This window comes from Poecilia reticulata, chromosome 1 (assembly GCF_904066995.2).
Source record: "Poecilia reticulata chromosome 1, P_reticulata-male-v2, whole genome shotgun sequence".
In the NCBI taxonomy this organism is placed as follows: Eukaryota; Metazoa; Chordata; class Actinopteri; order Cyprinodontiformes; family Poeciliidae; genus Poecilia; species Poecilia reticulata.
In genome coordinates, this window is record NC_088830.1 from 21564322 (window position 1) to 21581630 (window position 17309).

The following is a 17309-nucleotide window of genomic DNA, read 5'->3' on the forward strand; positions in this document are numbered from 1 at the left end:
ATCTAAATTCTGGCTCTTGCACATATTAACTCTTCTTATCTTAACAGTGCTATATCACAGTAAGACAGCATGCATGTCCAGACATGACAGTTAACATTCAAGCACATTGTATACATGCCGCCCAGTCTCTCTCCCACAAAAATATGACCTGAATCCAAGATTTATCCATTTGCAGAACCCGGGATCGTAAACTCCATGTCTTATCTCCTCCTTTGCTCTTCGCCTGCCGTGGGTTATTTCACCAACTCCTCCATATTTCCAGGAATTCCCACAAGTTCTTGTCTTCTGCTTTCAGTTGAGTATCACTTCCTCGTTTTAAAGGATTTATATTAACCCCAGTCACTCCCGTGCTCCAGCTGAGTTTAAGCTATTGTAAACATACTGCCATAAACTGACACGTGAAGGACAAAACATACTTACAGCATTGCACACACAGAAACAAAGAGGGAGAGAAAAAGACGTGATGATAAGCTGATGATTCATTCCTGATTTTCCCAGCTATTGTTTGTGCATATTTTATATTAGGCTTTGCACTCATTTGCAGATTTATGTGACAAGGCAACGGCAACAGGCGTAAAAAAACAGTTTGCCTAAGAAGATAGAGACAAGTGTATGAGGTATATCCACTATACTCACGCATTACCTTGCAAACCTTTTTACATTTTATCAAATTAATGCAAAGTTCTTTGTGTTGTACTGGTATTTAAAGTGATAGACCAAAACAAAGTAGTGCAATAGTGTTGAGTGGAAGTACAATAATACGTGGTTTGTAACATTTTTTTGCACTACAAAAGTTGAAAAGTGACATAATTTTATATTTTGCCCCAGTGAGAAGTTGGATTGAGCATTTCTATGCGACATGTTCAAAGGTGTAGATCTTGTTTTCTTGATCTAACGTTGCTTTTAACTTCCTGCTCTACCTGCGGTGCCCTGGTCTTCATGATGCATTTTGTTTTTAAATAAATATTCTCTAAGAAAACACCAAGGCCAATACAGAACAGTGGGATTCAATGTGATTAAGTAGTGGACTTTTGACTTGGTTGAACTGGTTGCACCAAATTTTATTCAGGTGAATGAATGTAAAGGCTTCTTAATCCAAATTCAGACCTGCTGTGAGAATTTGAAGGACTAATTGACCATTAAATACTGTTTTTAGTTTATAAATCATTGATCTGCTCTGGTTATAAATCATTGATCTGCTGTGGTTGTTTCAACCTTCCAGACCTGTCAGGTCTTCTGGTTCTGGCCTGTTCTGCATCCCCAGAACCAGAGCCAAACACAGAAAGACAGCATTCAGCTTCTATGCACTACAAATCTGCAACAAACTTCCAGAAAACTGCAAAACTGCTGAAACATTAAGTTCCTTTAAATCAAGACTAAACCACCGCCTGTTTAGAGTTGCTTTTGACCTATGACCACTGCAACATTGATCAACATATTGATTGTTGTTACTGGTTTCTCAGATAGAGACTGTATGATGTTTTTATGACTTTTTATTTGTATGAAGTAAAGTACTTAGAACTGTCTTGTTGCTGAAATGTGCTGTGCAAACAAACTTGATTCATTGATTGATTGATAGTGGAATTTCATTTTATATTGCATGCTTATGGAAAAGTGTCTCCACCTTTGTATGACCAGGAAACGGACGCTAAGGAGAAGAATAACAGGAAAACAGGATGATGAATATGAGATTATGTGCACTCTTTATCTTGGACGTCTGTTCCTTTAGTGACCTGGGTTTTGTAGGAGATGTGAGGGTAAGGAAATCTTTTCTGGAAAAGCTTGTTTCAGCACACTGCAGACTAGAGGAACTGATGGTACATTCACATCTGTGAGAGAAAGGAATGTTTTACTGTTGGGGGAGGGAGAAGATGTGTCTGTAGCTTGACTGTGTACAGCCTTCAGAGCAGAGCAGGACGCCGTGCTGACCTGCTCAACCGTACTGCTTCTCAGCTGTCCTTATCTAAGAGTTGAAGTTCGGTTTACCGTGACATGCTGTACTTTTCACAATGTTATTAACAGGAAATTGAAAACAATGCATATGAGTTAGCCTATTTAATGAAGCCTTTATGAGATAAATTATAATTTGTGATGCTTCATTATCAAAATGTGCAAAAATTCAAGGGGCATTGATATTTATGCTATATTACATATTTTTTTGCTGTGTCAATTAAGGCTTTGCAGCATTTGTTGTCTTTCTATAATGTTAGTCTGATTACAAAAATGTCTGGCACCAATTAGATTTCTTCTACATGCATACATTTTTACAACATAATAAATAAATAAATAAATAAATAAATAAATAAATAAATAAATAAATAAATAAATGTCAAGATTTTACCTACAGTAGGAATAAATGCAAATTTTAGATTGGGTGTGCCAAGTCTGTCACGCAGAAGAAGAATGAAGATTACAACATCAATACTCTTTAGTATAATCTTCTAATTATCTACAAATCTTGCTAAACAAGCACACAAAGAAGCTCATTGACTAAGTTGAAACTAAGAGCAAATCTGCAGAGCACAGTGCTCCCGGAACCTGTGTCAGAAAAAAATGTTTTTATCTAGAAGAGACCTGGGAAAGATTTTCACAGAGGGCCATCTTGATTTAGATAAACTAAATGCACTGATGGAAATATTGGCAAAGTTTGCTGTGGAGAACAGTTTGCAGTATTGAGTTTCAAAATATTGTGAAAGTTGCCTCTGTTTTATTGTAACCTAGTTTGTAATAGATATTATTTTGGAAGACACTGATGTTTCCTCCCGCCCACCTCCTTTTCTAATGATGAAAGGTTTCTAGGCTTTTTTTTTATTTTTATTTTTTACAAAGTTTGGTTTCAACATAAATACTTCCTGCACACATTTCTACCAAACAGATTCAGTTGTTCAATTAAATAATTCTCCCCTTGTTAAAATAACTTTGATTAAACATGTTTTTAGAAAACTGTGGTGAATCCCACCTACCACATCCACATTTGATTTCTGCTATACTAGAAAAATTAAAAAATCACTTACCTGTCATTCAAGAACAGATGAGATGAAAAGTCACTGACTCACAATGAACTTTCTAAAGCACAGTGACTCCCATGAACCACAATATTATTCGCAATTACAGCCAGCGTGCAGCAGTGGTGCCCATGTCCTCTTTCCAGAGCTGAAAGGTCTACCAGATCCACAAATGCATCATCAACTCCTCCAGGAGGTCACAGAAAGCCCTCACTTTCCTCAGTTAAGGTCAGAGTTCATGATTCAAAGAGACTTACTTGGCAAGAAAGGCGTCCAAATATGAAGCCGTATTTACATATTTGTTTCAAGAGGAAAGAAGCGTCATTGTTGACTCCTCGAAGGTTTAATTGTGAAAATATGAAAAACTTGTCAATTTCATGACACTGGATGCAGAGGGAAAAAAAAATAGTATGCTTTTTGTAATGGGTTTTGTTGAGGAGTAATTTAGGAATATCCCATTTTTGCAAACATTGCTTGAAGATATATTTTTTTCTTACTTCCTGTATGATCGCATGTGGATGTCAAATCCATTTCCCCTATTTAGTGTGTGTGTGTGTGTGTGTGTGTGTAGGGGTGTGCGTGCGTGTGTGTGTGTGTGCGCGTGTGTTTGTGTGTAAATCTTTAACAATGATGCAATAACAAATATTTTTATGTAATTTAAAATAATGTTTTGTGCTAACTAAACTTGCTATCAACCTGGAAAATTTTACACATACATTTTAATAGCAACCTAATATTGGAAAATTCACCAAAAATGGATCTGATTTTAAAGGAAGTAGTGAAAATGTGTGTTTCATTCTGTCTCATGCTGGTCACATGTCGTTTTGAACTCACCTGATGAACATGATGTTAGTGTCAACTGCAACAAACAAAATGTGAAAATCAAATAACTTTCCAATGTCCGTCACATGTTTCACTTTTAACCATATCCATCTTTCATTTCCGTGTAATAAAGTCAAAGCTGACCAAAGAAGGAGATGTAGGATGAAAAATAATTTTCCTTTCTGTTTCAGATATATTTAATTCCGATTTACAAGAAATTAAAATGTAAACACACACATGAAAATGCATGCTCACACTCAGTTGCCTTTTTCACAGTTTATCACAAAACAAGTACAAATTTTAGTCGATCTATATTTTATATAACGGACCAATACAACGTAAAGTAGGAGATGATTGTAGTTTTCTTTTTTTTTGCTAATAAAATCTGAAAAGTGTGGCAGTCCCTTACACAATACGATGCAGAAGACAACCCTTTATTGTAATTATACCCATAAATCTTTTTTGAGACTGAGGTTTTTCTTTGTAAGATAACTGAAGTTCAGAAAGATTGGACAGGTTCTTGAAAAAGCGATGTTAAAGTTTTGGTTCTTAATTTGGTTTAAGTTTAGACAAGTTGGGGACCATGTCATTTTAATTTTTTGGATTAATTAATCAAGGCTCTGTGTTGTATATCGATTTATGAGAACAAACCACATTTTGAACGTCTCCACAACCTGCTGTTTCTCAAAGCAAATGGTCACATTGAATTTTATTAAACAGCATTTGATTAAAGACAGCTTTATAGATATGCGACAACAATTTTAATATGTATTTTAAAAAAGCACACTTCTCAGTTTTCCCTTAGTTTGTGTGGGTTTATGGCACAAATTAAGTGGACCGAGGACTGTGGTTGCAATGTAACAAAATGAGAAAAAGCTTTGGATGGAATATAGTGGAAAGGCACTGAAGTCCCAAACATAAACATATTATACCTGTAGAAATAACTGAGAGTACAGTAATAAATGATAAATTATTGTGTCAGAACCAGAAGTCATGATCCCTTGACCCCACGTTACCCAAGACTGTTTAGTAAGTAGATGCAGTGACGCCGGGACAGATGTGTCGGAGCATGTTGGATTAGTCTCCGACTTTGTTCACATAAAAATTTCTGGCTCACAGCCTGGTGTTGTTTTAAAAGTGTCAAGCACAAGGAATTCAAAATTTGATGAATTCATTGATGATAAGTCTGTTAATCTTCTTGCAAAATCATGCTTGTAAGGACACAAAAATGTCAACGGTTTGTAACGATCAAAATGATTTCCTTCTCCATATCCTGTTTAATATACAGCTACTGCAGGTGCTCAGTAGAAGACGTGTTTATACAGTCTGAAGATTTATGTGATATTGTAGTGGGAGTAATAGATACGGCAGCAGGCCAGCAGATATTCAGATTGTTATCATTCACCCCCATTAATCCACATACTATGTATAATTCTTTTTCTTACCTACCATCTACCAAACAACTATGAATTGTACTCTAATACACACGGTTTGTCAGTGCACAGGTACAACATGTTTAAAGTTTCAAATAATGGACATATGAAAAAAAGCAGTCGTGCATTACTCAGTTATTACAGCCTGTGCCTTTCCTTATGACAGGTCTGAATGAGAGACAGTGAAGCGAAGCAGCGTAAATTCCCACTCCGTGATTCCTGTCTTGCACAACACACGCTGACATGGGGAAGTGAGTCACTTCCACGACCAATAAAAGCCGGGACTTCTCTCCGCCAGATTCAAACAGCAGCTGGAGAAAGCAGCAAAACCTGGAAGAGCAGAGGAAAAGAGCAACCGAGAGAAAGAAGTCTGTTGCAGAATAGAAGAAATCTTTTTGCTGTCAAAAAATATTTATTAGAAAGTTCTTATCTCTTCTTAGAAGTGAATTAGCTACAGACGTTTTTGAAGCCAAAATGAAGAAAATCAGCATCATTACTCTCTCTGTCTTAATCTTCTTGACCTTTGTTCCCACCAGCAAAGGTAAGCCTCAGTTTGTTTTAGTTTATTTAACAATAACTCTTTTGGCAGTTTTGCTTATGCAGACTGGGATTTCTCCGAGCTTTGTGAAAATATGCATTTGTAATCTCCGCACAGGAATGAGTCTGAGAAGCTTAGGAGTGGAGCTGCACTGCCGCTGTATCCAGACTGAGAGCAGACCAATAGGGCGCCACATAGAGAAAGTGGAGCTGATTCCTGCCAACTCTCACTGCGAGGAGACTGAGATCATGTAAGAACCAATTTCCTGCCTCATTCCGATGATGTTTATGATGATGATGATTTTTATCATTGTAATTGAATGGGCATGTGAAAACTCATTGTTTTCACTTTGTGTTGCAGTGCCACTCTAAAAAAGGATGGCCAAGAAGTTTGCCTGGACCCCGAGGCTCCATGGGTGAAGAAAGTAATTCAGAGAATCATGGCAAAGTAAGATTTAGCTTGAACCTTTCTGAAATATAATATAAGAATGTACAATTTTAAAGCCTAGAGTTCAAACCACAAAATATTTATATATATATTTTTCCTGATTCTTCTTCTCTGCAGCAAGAAACGATGAGGAGAAATGAATAAAGGCAACGACTTCAAAGAATCAAAAGACTTGACTTGGTCTGACGATGGGTCACTAAACTTTGATTCGCCTGATGCTGAATCAAAGTTCAGAATCTTTGTTCTCAAATTGTTTGCATCAATGCTGCACAGTGGCACAGTTGGTAGAGCTATTGCCTTGCAGCAAGAAGGTACTGGGTTTGATTCCCAGCCCGGGGACTGTTTGCATGTTCTACCTGTGCATGTGTGAGTTTTCTCCGGTTTCCTCCCACAGTCCAAAAACATGACTGTTAGGTTGATTAGTCTCTCCAAATTCTCCCAAGGTGTCAGTGTATGTGTGCATGGTTGTGCAATGAGGTTGTGTGTCCTGTCTGTCTCTGTGTTGCCCTGTGACAGACTGGCGACCTGTCCAGGGTGACCCCGCCCCAGAATGTTAGCTGGAGATAGGCACCAGCAACCCTCCTGACCCCACTAAGGGACAAGGGTGTATAGAAGATGGATGGATGTTTCCCTCAAATGCACTGTTTATTACCACCCCCCCTTTGTATGCTTCATACTATGAGTATACAGAAACAGTTTGTAAAATTGCACTATTTTTATTTCTATTTATTTATCTATGTATTTATAAAACGTAAATGTTATTTCTAATTTTAAATAAAAATCTTAAATGGAAATACTTCTCCTGTTTTTCTTTCGAATATCCTTCAGCGCAAAGCTGTGTGGCAAATATCACACAAGTGTGCCACCTGCAGTGTGCATGAGTCAGTGCATTCTGTCTGAGTTGTGGGCTTGTCAGAATCTTGCGTCGAAAACAAATTCCAACTTTTAGTAAGAATAGAAGTTATTTCTCCTTGTAGTTTCCTACATGTTGAAAATATCCAAGATATCACAGCTATCCCTTGTGAGGATGAGTAAATACTCTTAAAATAAATTATGAAAAGTTTGAAAAAAAATTCTGCTTCTACTAGTACATGTATTTATTTTACTCAAAACTGTGTGTGGGTCAAAAAATTATTGGTGGGTCATCTGTTAATAGTTACTGTACAACCCCATTTTGCCATCACTTAGTTTTCTCATTTTGTATTTTAAAGTTGGACAGAAACTGAGAACCAAGAGTCTCGATTCTCCGGAGTCCTGATGCTCTTTTCACTTCAACTCTCCACCAAGAACGAGCATAAACATATGTTTTCAGTTGTTGTGGCTGACAAACAATTTGTTTCTTTTGAGTTGGCTATAACTTCTGGGTCATTGTCCTGTCAACAGACCAACTTTGGACCCTTTGTTTTAGTTTTCTAAAACAAGCCAACAGATTTTAATTTAAAATCTCCAACTGCATACTCCACCAAGATTCCCATATTTGGAGAAGTAGATCAAAATCAAAGTTCATGAACTGTACGTCTGTGATGGCCAAATCCATGGCCACACTCTGAAGGCAGAAGTCGGTAACTTTTATGCACAATTTATTTTTTCATTCAAACACAACACTTTAGTTTCAGTAAAACATTTATTAGTTGATTTGGATACATTTATTCTTTTTGTTAGCGCGCACATTTAGTTGACATGTGTATTTATGTCAACTTAAGTTAATTTGTTTGCTTGACACAAAACAAACCTATTGTTTGTGTTTTGCCGGTACTTACCTGCCTTGGAGTGGCCAGACAAAAGATGGGGGGCCAGGGCTCAGCAGGCTCAAATGCTGATTGGACTACACCACTAGTTCCTCCTGGCAGGGGAAATTTGTAGTTTCTTTGTTTAGATGAGTTTTGTATTTAAGTAAATATTGGTATTTAAACTTTAATATTTTGGATTTTCATTTTGTGAGTCTTTAGTCAAACTTAGCTGTACGGTTTGTTTTTGTGTTTGTAATTGTATTCTGTTTAGTTACCCCTATTGAGTCTTAATTGGTCTGATCAGCCAGTATATAAACCCCTGTGTGTCATTTCTTTGTGAGGTCAGTTATGTTTGTTTGTGCAGACAGTTTGTTTACATTTTTGCCTGAGTTCAGTTTTGTTTCTTTGACCTCTTTTATGAGCTCAGTTTATCTTTTTGTCATTTTATAATCTCTGGGTTAAAATAAAAAACCCTATTTTTCTAATTAATATCCTGTGACTCCTCCTGTTTTTAACTCGGTCCATCACAACGTCACAGTAAGTATGTGGTTTCCCACATATTCATCCATGGTGAACAATTGAAACCAGATATTTACTAAAACTGTACAAAAAGATGCATAACTGCTCTATTCTCCACATTTGAAATTAATCCAGACTAAACTTGTCCTGTTTTAGGACAGTTAAGTTTACCAAACTAATTTGCTAAATGGATGAAATTGCCTAAATATAACATTTTCTCTGAAATTCAGAAATGTACATGACTTTTCTTATAAGTTCATCTATAGCTAATTTGAGTTAAATGAAGGCCCAACGGTGAATGTGTTAAAGGCAAACATCAAACAGACCAAATCCGCGTCTGGCAGCAAAGAAAAATCAAGAGAAATCCACCAGGCATGATATAAGGAAGAGAACCTCCACAAGTTAAGTTAATCCTTGGGTGCAACTCTGAGGCACATTGTTCATCTATTCAACTATAAGTACAAGAAAAACCCTCATGGGAATGTCGACCTGTTAAACTGGTCAGAAAGACGACATGTTCTTACTGGAGCGATTGTGGGAAAATAGCTAGAATGGGTATACAGTTAAAAAACCTGTAATAACCATACTAGGAAAATAAAATAAAATATGAATAAAGCATACGTAAAACACCATAAATGACAAATCTAATCAAAATATCATGATCTTGGGCTGTTTAGTTGCGTTTCATTTGTTTCTGTGTTTCTTAGTTTCTCTTTCATTTAGTCAGCCATGTTTTTGTTTTACTTCAGTTCAGTCCTTTCCTAGTTAGCTGATATAAAGTAAGAATGTGATGTATTTCTCCAAAGCTCGGCAAACTGACATCTGTATGGTGTTGTGCTCATTTTTGTCTGATCAAAAACAACCTGCTTATAACAGAAACATTTGGGGTAATTATAAAAAATTCTTTTGGGTTCCCTTCAGAGAGATGTCCCTAAAAACAGGACTATGAAATGTACAAAATCTCTCACAGTAATCGTACTAATATAGATGTTCTCTAAGCCCGCAGCTGCCTAAATGTTTTTTTGTGACTTAAAGGTTTCAGATTTTAGCTTTGTGCCTTATATTTTTGGTTCAATGGCACAAAAACCACACTGAGAGGTTCACTATTTTAGCTATGCAGTTTGGTTGCATTTTTAAAATTCTTCTACTACATTAACTTGTAGATGCAAACTCAAACAGACCAGTAGTTGTGGTCACAACAGGGGTTGAATATCTTGCTTGTGCAAATATAACTAGTGTCAGGCAGCATCTTTATCAAATTGTGTTGAGGTTGGCCACCCAAGAAGATGAACAGATCATATAACTACTGAATTAAACTTTTAGATTAAAGTGGACATTTCACCAGGTTTTGCTGCTATACTAGAAATATTAGTAATGGTGCCATTAATCAAAATATATTTTTCCAGGGTTTTTTAGAACTGCAAAGTTATTGTCTGATAAAAAATGAACACAGCTGATTAAAATGATAAAATGTTACAGGCAAACTCATGCAACAATTAAATATAAATCAACAATTTAAGTTAGGTGTGGTGAAAGCACATGCAAAACACTGTACTGAATTTAGTGCTATTGCCTTATTAAATCAATCAGTCTCACATAGTTGAAACTGGATAGTTACACACAGTATAAACACATTTTATTTAATTTTTTGCCTCATTGCGTAAGATTAAACAAGATGAACTCAACTGATGAAATCCATCTTGAAGAGAATCTGTGAGAATTCTTTTCTTCAATGGAGTTGATGAGATGGATGGAGCTAAATAAAGAGCAATCCTGGAAGAAAGCCTGTTTTAAACTATAAAAGAGAAAAGAGTGGCAGATGTACACCGTCCTCTAAAGGATTATAATAAACATACAGCCAGGCTTGCATCAAAAAAGAAGCACATTTATTTTGAATATAATTACAGTCAGTTAGAATGGACAGAAATGTCTTAGTTCTATTAAATTCCATTGACACTAATTTCAATTCAAGTTATATGGACAGGTTCAATTTGGGGATAATACAAACTCAGTTTATAAAACCAGCTGATAAACAGTTATCTTTATAACAAGGACTCCGTAATCTGGTTCAACAGTGACCTCTAAAATACAAATAAACAGCCTTAGAAATTAGACACTATGAATTGTAGTATAGCCTTTTATTATTCTGTGCAGAAATTATACATTTCCCAGAAAAGACCACAATATATTATCTGTTAGCAATTGCTATATTGTGATATAATGATAATTTGCTTAGCCAGTCATCAAAAATTAACAAGCTTACACTACGGACTCAGAAATGAATCCTGGCTATTCCTTTGCACATTTATATACCATAATTTCTCTCATTAGTTGCAATAATCTGTCAAAAGGTTTTCTGAATTTTCAGACATTTAAAAGCAGCAATAAGTGCCCTTGATTATTTCTGATCTGAGTCATTTTATTTAGCTGTAAATAAAATGACTCCCTCCATATTCCTCGTGTTTTATTTTTGTCAGACTGCTCGTTGCCATTGGCCTGAGAGAGGATGCAGGCAAAGGGGGCGGGACCGAGCGCACAGTTGGGGGTAGGTGCGGTAGTGCGGCGTCTGATGCGTGCATAAAGACAACACTCAGCAGCAGGACGAACACGCTCGGAAGACACCGAAATGCACACAAAATGCTGCGTCCACGAGCTGTGACCAGCCGCTGGATGTGAAGAAAATAACCAAACACCGGGGGAATAGAGCCTCTGAAGCGCGCGCTGGCAGCGTTCTTGCCGCAGATTCCAGTAGATCCCCGCTGATGCGCTTTCGCTGTGCATGAATCCCTCTGTTTGGTTTGCACGTTCAGTACAAAACCGAGCGGTGTTGACGACTCCGTGGAGCCTGTGAGTGCACCTTATCCGCCTCTCTGTACACCTACGCCCCCACCCCTCTGCACTCCTCCGCGGCACCTGCTTCAGGATGGCCTTAACGATCTGCACGCGATTCACCGACGAATATCAGCTGTTCGAGGAGCTGGGGAAGTAAGCACGCATGTTCCTTCGTTTTTATCATCTGTCATTCTCTCCCTCAGCGAGATGTCAGCTTGTTACGCAATAGGCCGCTCTGCTTTAGGGACGCGCGGATTTCGAGGCTGGAGAGTCTGTGTGCTGAGCGTGAGCGTGCGTGTGCGCGCGCCGCTGACAGTTCATCCAATAGCCTAACCTATGATGCAGAGGCTAAATGCTCTCTCTCGTGTGTGTGTGTGTGTGTGTGTGTGTGTGTGTGCGCGCGTGCGTCACGCAGGCCAGCGTAATTGCTTTCTATTTGCTTTAATCCCAGCACCCGAAGCCCTGCTTGCGCTCTGTGCTCATGTCGTTCGGCAGGGTGGCGTCATTTGCCTCCCTCTTGGACAGCCGCTGATGCTGCAGTTGGATATTTGCTGGATTCCTTTGCTAAAAAGCTTAACCAGGATGACAAGTGCATCGGCGTGTGTGTGTGTGTGTGTAGGTGTGTGTGTGTGTGTGCGTGTGCAAGGAGATATGGTAACCCACTCCTCCTTCTCTACCTCCATCATCCCTCCTGCGTGACGGAAATACACACACTGAATGCGACAGCTCTCATGTAGTTGAGGATGACACACTCCCTAGCCAAGCATAGATCCGTGGTCAATTATCAGAGCCCGGCAGGGGAACTCTCACCTTTCCTCTGACTGAGCTGCAGGCCACCATCCGCACATACCAGCATACACTGATCAGGCAAAACATTATGACTTTTAACAGGTGAAGTGCATAGCAGTGATTACCCCCTAATTACACCGGATAGTTAGCATAATATACTAAGTAGCAAGTGAACACTTTGTACTCAACATTGCTGGAAGAAGGAAAAAAGGCCTACGCGAAAATATGAATGAGCTTGGCAAGCACCAGATTGTGAAAGCTAGATGACTTGTCTTCAAAACTGCATCTCTTTTGAGGTGTACTAGGGCTCCAGAGGTCAGTACCTATCAAATGTTAGCAGGGGCATGGAGAAGAGAACAGGCCAGTGGAGGGGAAGTCGATGGTTTGGCTGGAAATCCTTGGGTCCTGCCCTTGGATTCAACTTTGACTTGACCTACCAAAGGAGTATTGGAAGAGCAAGTTGTCCTTTCAGGGAACCAGGACCATGATGAGTGTCACCTTGACCACCAGCATAATGCTCTAGCCAAGAAGCAACAATGGTTCAGGATTAGTCTAAGGAGCGCAACAACTTTTAGGTTTTCATGTGGTCTTCAAATTCTCCAGCTCTCAATCAAATGGGATGTCTGGGACAAACAAGTCTGGATTCTGGAAGGCCACACTTCCCATATTCCCTGACTTAAAGAACATCTTGGTGGTGCCATTCTCCACAACACCACTTCAGGATTCTACCAGGCCGTTTTAAGAGCAAAATGGGACCCAACACATTACTAGGCTAGTAGTCACAAAATTTTGCCTGCTTCTTTTGTGCACAGCAGGTATGTGTTGTTCATGCTTTTAAAAGTCTTGCTTACTTCTTGAAAGGTGTGGGCCTCTATGTATTGTTGTCAAGTGCTTCCTGACCTGCAGCCTTGAGTCCTACATGTCTGCAGCTAGTTGACTCAGCTAAAATAGAGGGACCCAAAATAATGCAGTCTCTCTTTCCCTGTTTGAGGAATTGATCTCTCAAAACTGTCTGCAGCTCATCATCCTAATTTCTTCAATGTTGCAGCAATTTTTCTCCTTGTAAAATCTCGCAGTTGCCAATATATTTGTAGAGTTTCTGCTTCATATGGTGGCGACAGTGGTAGGTGTTCAGCTTCGCAATCAGCGGGTTGCTGGTTCAAGTCCCTCTCTATCTGTCTCTTGAGTAATGCTCATCATCTCTCTTGCCTGCTGATGCTGATCAAAGGATCTGTCTGACTTGCCAACATGTAGGGTGAAGCACTTTGGGCTCTTCTGAACTTGATAAAGTGCTGTACGAGCACAAACTCTTTATCTATCCACCTATAACAATCTGTTCACTTGAAATCTCATGCAACTGATTATGCTGTGATTTTTTTCTTTAATAAGTACTAAAAAATAGGTTGTTTTTGTGGCAACATTTTCATTTATGTTAGATAAATCAAAGGTTTAAAATCACCATTTATCAACAAGTCATTGCACAAACAATTATTGATTTAGTTTGTTACACACCCTTCACCAAATAAAAATAATGGCTGTAATAAACACAGTTATCAGATACCAGAAAATGAATAAATCAGAGGTCAGGTTTGACTTCAGGTCATGAGGAATATTGGATGCTAAAGGCGTCTCCATGACTACAGAGCCTAGCAGTCTTAAGATGGGTGAACCTTTCCAAGGCTGCATCGGATGCAGCTGTGTGCTGTTTCTATTCCTCAAATATAGCTGACCTAGTTTTTTGATCTTCATTACGGACCTTGACACCAAAACAAAAAAGGACTGAAACAATACAGAAATGTATTTAAAAAAGTGTACAGAAAGTTTGTAGGATAAGTAAATTTGTGAGATGAAATGCAGCACTCACCTCTGCACTTGATAGACAAACATCTCATCTTCACCTGTTACTGTGCTCACAATCCCCAAAATGCCTACGTTCAGCTGAAGATCCAACTTTATGCAGATTAATATCTGTTAGTAATTATTGCAGTTTCTTTATTATCATTGCAGACAAGTTAAGCAACTGTATGACAACACTTGTGTTTACTGATTTCAACAGTGTAATGGAAGAATAATGAAGTAAACAAACCTCAGGTAACAAACCTCAGACAGGCTAAGCTTTATTACCTCAGCCTGTCTGTATCTGCTGTGCCTTACCTCTTTAAAGGTTGTTTCCTCCTAACTTTGAAAATCGATGACAAGCTGCTTCATCATAAAATCGTTTCTCTTGTCTGGTGTGATATTTAACTCAGTAAAACCTCCAGTTGTGCAAGACTTTGCCATGCTGATAACACTTTTAGCCAATTCTATTATATGCAACTGCTTTACTGGTTTTTCTGCCATAAGCAGTCATAAATGATTTATTTAGGCAGTGTAAGGAAGGTTTTCACTACTTTTTTTTAGAGTAAGAGAAATTACAAATTATCTGTCATTATAAGCTTTCTTTTGTACACTTTTAAATGAGTAATTAGTGCTGTTAGCATTAGTCCCTTTTATGTTCCCTAAAAAAATTGATCCTTAGCTTAACTCTGCCAACGTTTCCAAATCCAGAAAGTTTTATGACAAACTTTGAAGGCTCAAAAGGATAAAACAAACCAACTTTTTTTTTGTAATGCATTCAGCTCTCCTATTATCTAGAAAGTCTAACTCCAAAATAGCTTAAAAGTAGCAGCCTGAATGAACAGCAGGCATGGCAGGCATGTCTCCACAGAAACTAATACTTTTAAAATAGCCTTTTAGGTCTAATGTACTTTTTCTGATATAATCACGAAACACCTCGCTATGCTGTAAAAATATGATCTTTAATTTTCCAACGTCAGTGAAAACATCCGCACTGAAAGCTGTTGCTATTTCTGCAGTATAAATTTCTGCTTGGGTGTGATGTGTTCACTGACTGGAAAAAAATCTGTTCATTTTAGTTTGAGACCTACTGGTGACCTGGAAGGCCTTTCAGGCTGAGATGCATCCATACCACACCAATTTCATTCACCACCTGTTTTCTCTAGCTGTACATTTTTATATTTTTCAAGGTGTTTTTTTGTGTGCAAGTTTTCATTGTTTCTGCTGGTCAAAATGTGACTTTTAGACCCCTATTGAAACATTTTCTCTCTGTTCAAAGGTTCAAAGCAAAGCTAACTGGCATAGTTTCTCTTTGGTCACCTAACTCACATCTAGCTCTCTGCTTGGGTTGGTTGCAACAAATTCTTCTTTGAACTCCTTTGACATTCTTTTTGACCTGTAACTGTTTGATTCTACCATCAAACGCTTATGGAAAAATCAGTAACAGAAACTTCATTCAGCCCAGAGAGTCAGGTTGGCATGACCGCTTTTCAAGTGGGCAGCTTTTCTTTTTTCTTTCTTCATCAAAGACACATCGCTGATGTATTTTATTTTGTTTGTGTTTAATTAAAGGGGAGCATTCTCTGTGGTCAGGAGGTGTGTGAAAATCTCATCTGGACAGGAGTATGCTGCTAAAATCATCAACACCAAGAAGCTTTCTGCCAGAGGTAAGAAAAACAAACATTTATGTAAGAAAAATAAATAAGGATGCACTTTACATGAATACCAGAAACACTCTCTGCTTGTCACTCAGTGAAGTGTTAATAGACTCTGAATGATGCTGCCTCTCAGAGTGGGCTTGAGGTTAGAGTGGGACCACATGAGTGTGTGCAGGGGTATTGTTAATGTCAATGAGAGACAGACAGACATGTAGGCAGTGAGGAAAACATCTACCTTGAGTTTGAATGTTGGTAGTTTTTTTTTTCCTGGTTTGCAGAAGGAAACAATGAACAGCAATGAACAATAATATGTCATCCTTTATTTGCTCATTTGCACTTTTGGTCCATTGGTTTCCTTCCTATTTGTGTTATTCTTATTTGTCCCTTAGTTTCTATGCAAAATTTAGTCACACACAACCTCGGATGTGTGTATGTGTTCTGTATTGATTCAGGGCTCTAGCTGGTCTTGTCCTCCCAGGGGCAGATCTCTTGCGAAGCCGACCCAGTTCTTTCACATCCGTCATTGTAATTGTAGCCGCTGGCCTGGTTGCCTCAAGCTTGGGACACACACTCACACACACACACGCGCACACGCGCACCCACGTACGCACGCACGCACCCATATTCATACTCAAGCTCATAAAGACACACTCTCAAACATGTGCACGCACAAGCACAGCCATGACCCAGCCTATTTGTGAATACTAACCGGTGGAGTGTTGTGCCTCTAAGGTTTCTTTTCTACTGTCAGAATCCACTTATGCCAACACTTGGTTTTTTGTGCAAAACAGGGACTGGTACCAGAGCACTCAGACAACTAAGACTCTTTTCTTGCTAGCTTTTTCCTCAGGTTGAATGAGGAAGAAGCTGACCACTTTGTAGCCAAAGTGTGGTCAAAATGTTTGACCACACTTTGGGCCAGATCTTGAATGAGTCCGAGTGAAGAGCACCAAATTACATGAGCAAACAACAAATTGCATGCGCAGTATGTGAGTGTGTTGCACACAGTTAACAAAAATGGCACATGCAAAAGTGGTGCAGATGCCCCCATTTAAATGAGGATTTTGCGTGAACTACTGGCTATTGTCATTGAGAGTGACTGAGAGCAGAGAGGTCAGAAAAGAAATATGAAGCTGAAAGCCATCAACTTGGAATGATGATGATAATAATGGGTTAATAACCAGAGATTTCTGTTGTACTCTTAACCCCAGGATTTCCACATATTTTTGAAGAATGCAAAATTGAGGATGGTGAATCATTTGTGGTTTATATCTTTATCCGTGTTCTATTTTCACCCACAGTCTAGAAAAATTCAGTTTTCTTTTCGATTAGATAGCAATTTCAGTCCAAAGATGAGTCTTACACCCACTTTCATTGTCTGGAATAATCTGAAGCAGGAATACAAATATGTCAACCCATTAGCTCATGAACTTATGCTTAGATACGTCTGAGATTATAAACAAAGTTTGAGTTATTGTTTTCTAACGTAATGAGATTGAAGTCTCAATTAGAACAATCAGTGACTGAGAGTCTTATTGGCCTGATGAGATAATGAAACGTGTGACAAGAAAAACAAGCTTAAGATTTAATTTTCTCAATGTTGAGACAATGACATCCTAAGAACAGGTGGAAATAAGATGTAATAAAAAAAGATACAAATGTTCTTTTGTCCATGATGGTGTCAGCCTCAATGATAATTT

General features: G+C 38.4%; 2 protein-coding genes across 14 annotated transcripts in view; both read left to right on the forward strand.

Annotated features, from left to right (window-relative positions):
- The first annotated feature begins 210 nt into the window (after window positions 1–210).
- cxcl8a (chemokine (C-X-C motif) ligand 8a) lies at window positions 211–7035 on the forward strand. 2 transcript variants are annotated; one of them, XM_081608887.1, is made up of 5 exons: window positions 211–294; window positions 5427–5801; window positions 5916–6048; window positions 6159–6245; window positions 6363–7035. In XM_081608887.1, the coding sequence occupies exons 2-5, from the start codon at window positions 5735–5737 to the stop codon at window positions 6373–6375; spliced, it is 300 nt and encodes a 99-aa protein (XP_081465013.1). In that variant the 5' UTR covers window positions 211–294; window positions 5427–5734; the 3' UTR covers window positions 6376–7035. The 2 variants fall into 2 exon arrangements, with proteins under 2 accessions (XP_081465013.1, XP_008415524.1); XM_008417302.3 differs by lacking the exon at window positions 211–294 and having other exon boundaries at window positions 3603–5801.
- Window positions 7036–11028: 3993 nt separating this feature from the next.
- The window catches only part of camk2d2 (calcium/calmodulin-dependent protein kinase (CaM kinase) II delta 2), a 45813-nt gene continuing 39532 nt past the window's right edge, over window positions 11029–17309 (forward strand). For 6 of the 12 annotated variants that reach the window (XM_008417209.3, XM_017305016.2, XM_008417223.3 and 3 more), the window contains exons 1-2: window positions 11029–11479; window positions 15524–15618. In XM_008417209.3, coding sequence (XP_008415431.1) covers window positions 11418–11479; window positions 15524–15618 — 157 coding nt within the window. In that variant the 5' untranslated portion in view covers window positions 11029–11417. The remainder of the gene's footprint in view (window positions 11480–15523; window positions 15619–17309) is intronic. The other 6 variants (XM_008417236.3, XM_017305019.2, XM_081608964.1 and 3 more) reach the window with 1 other exon arrangement.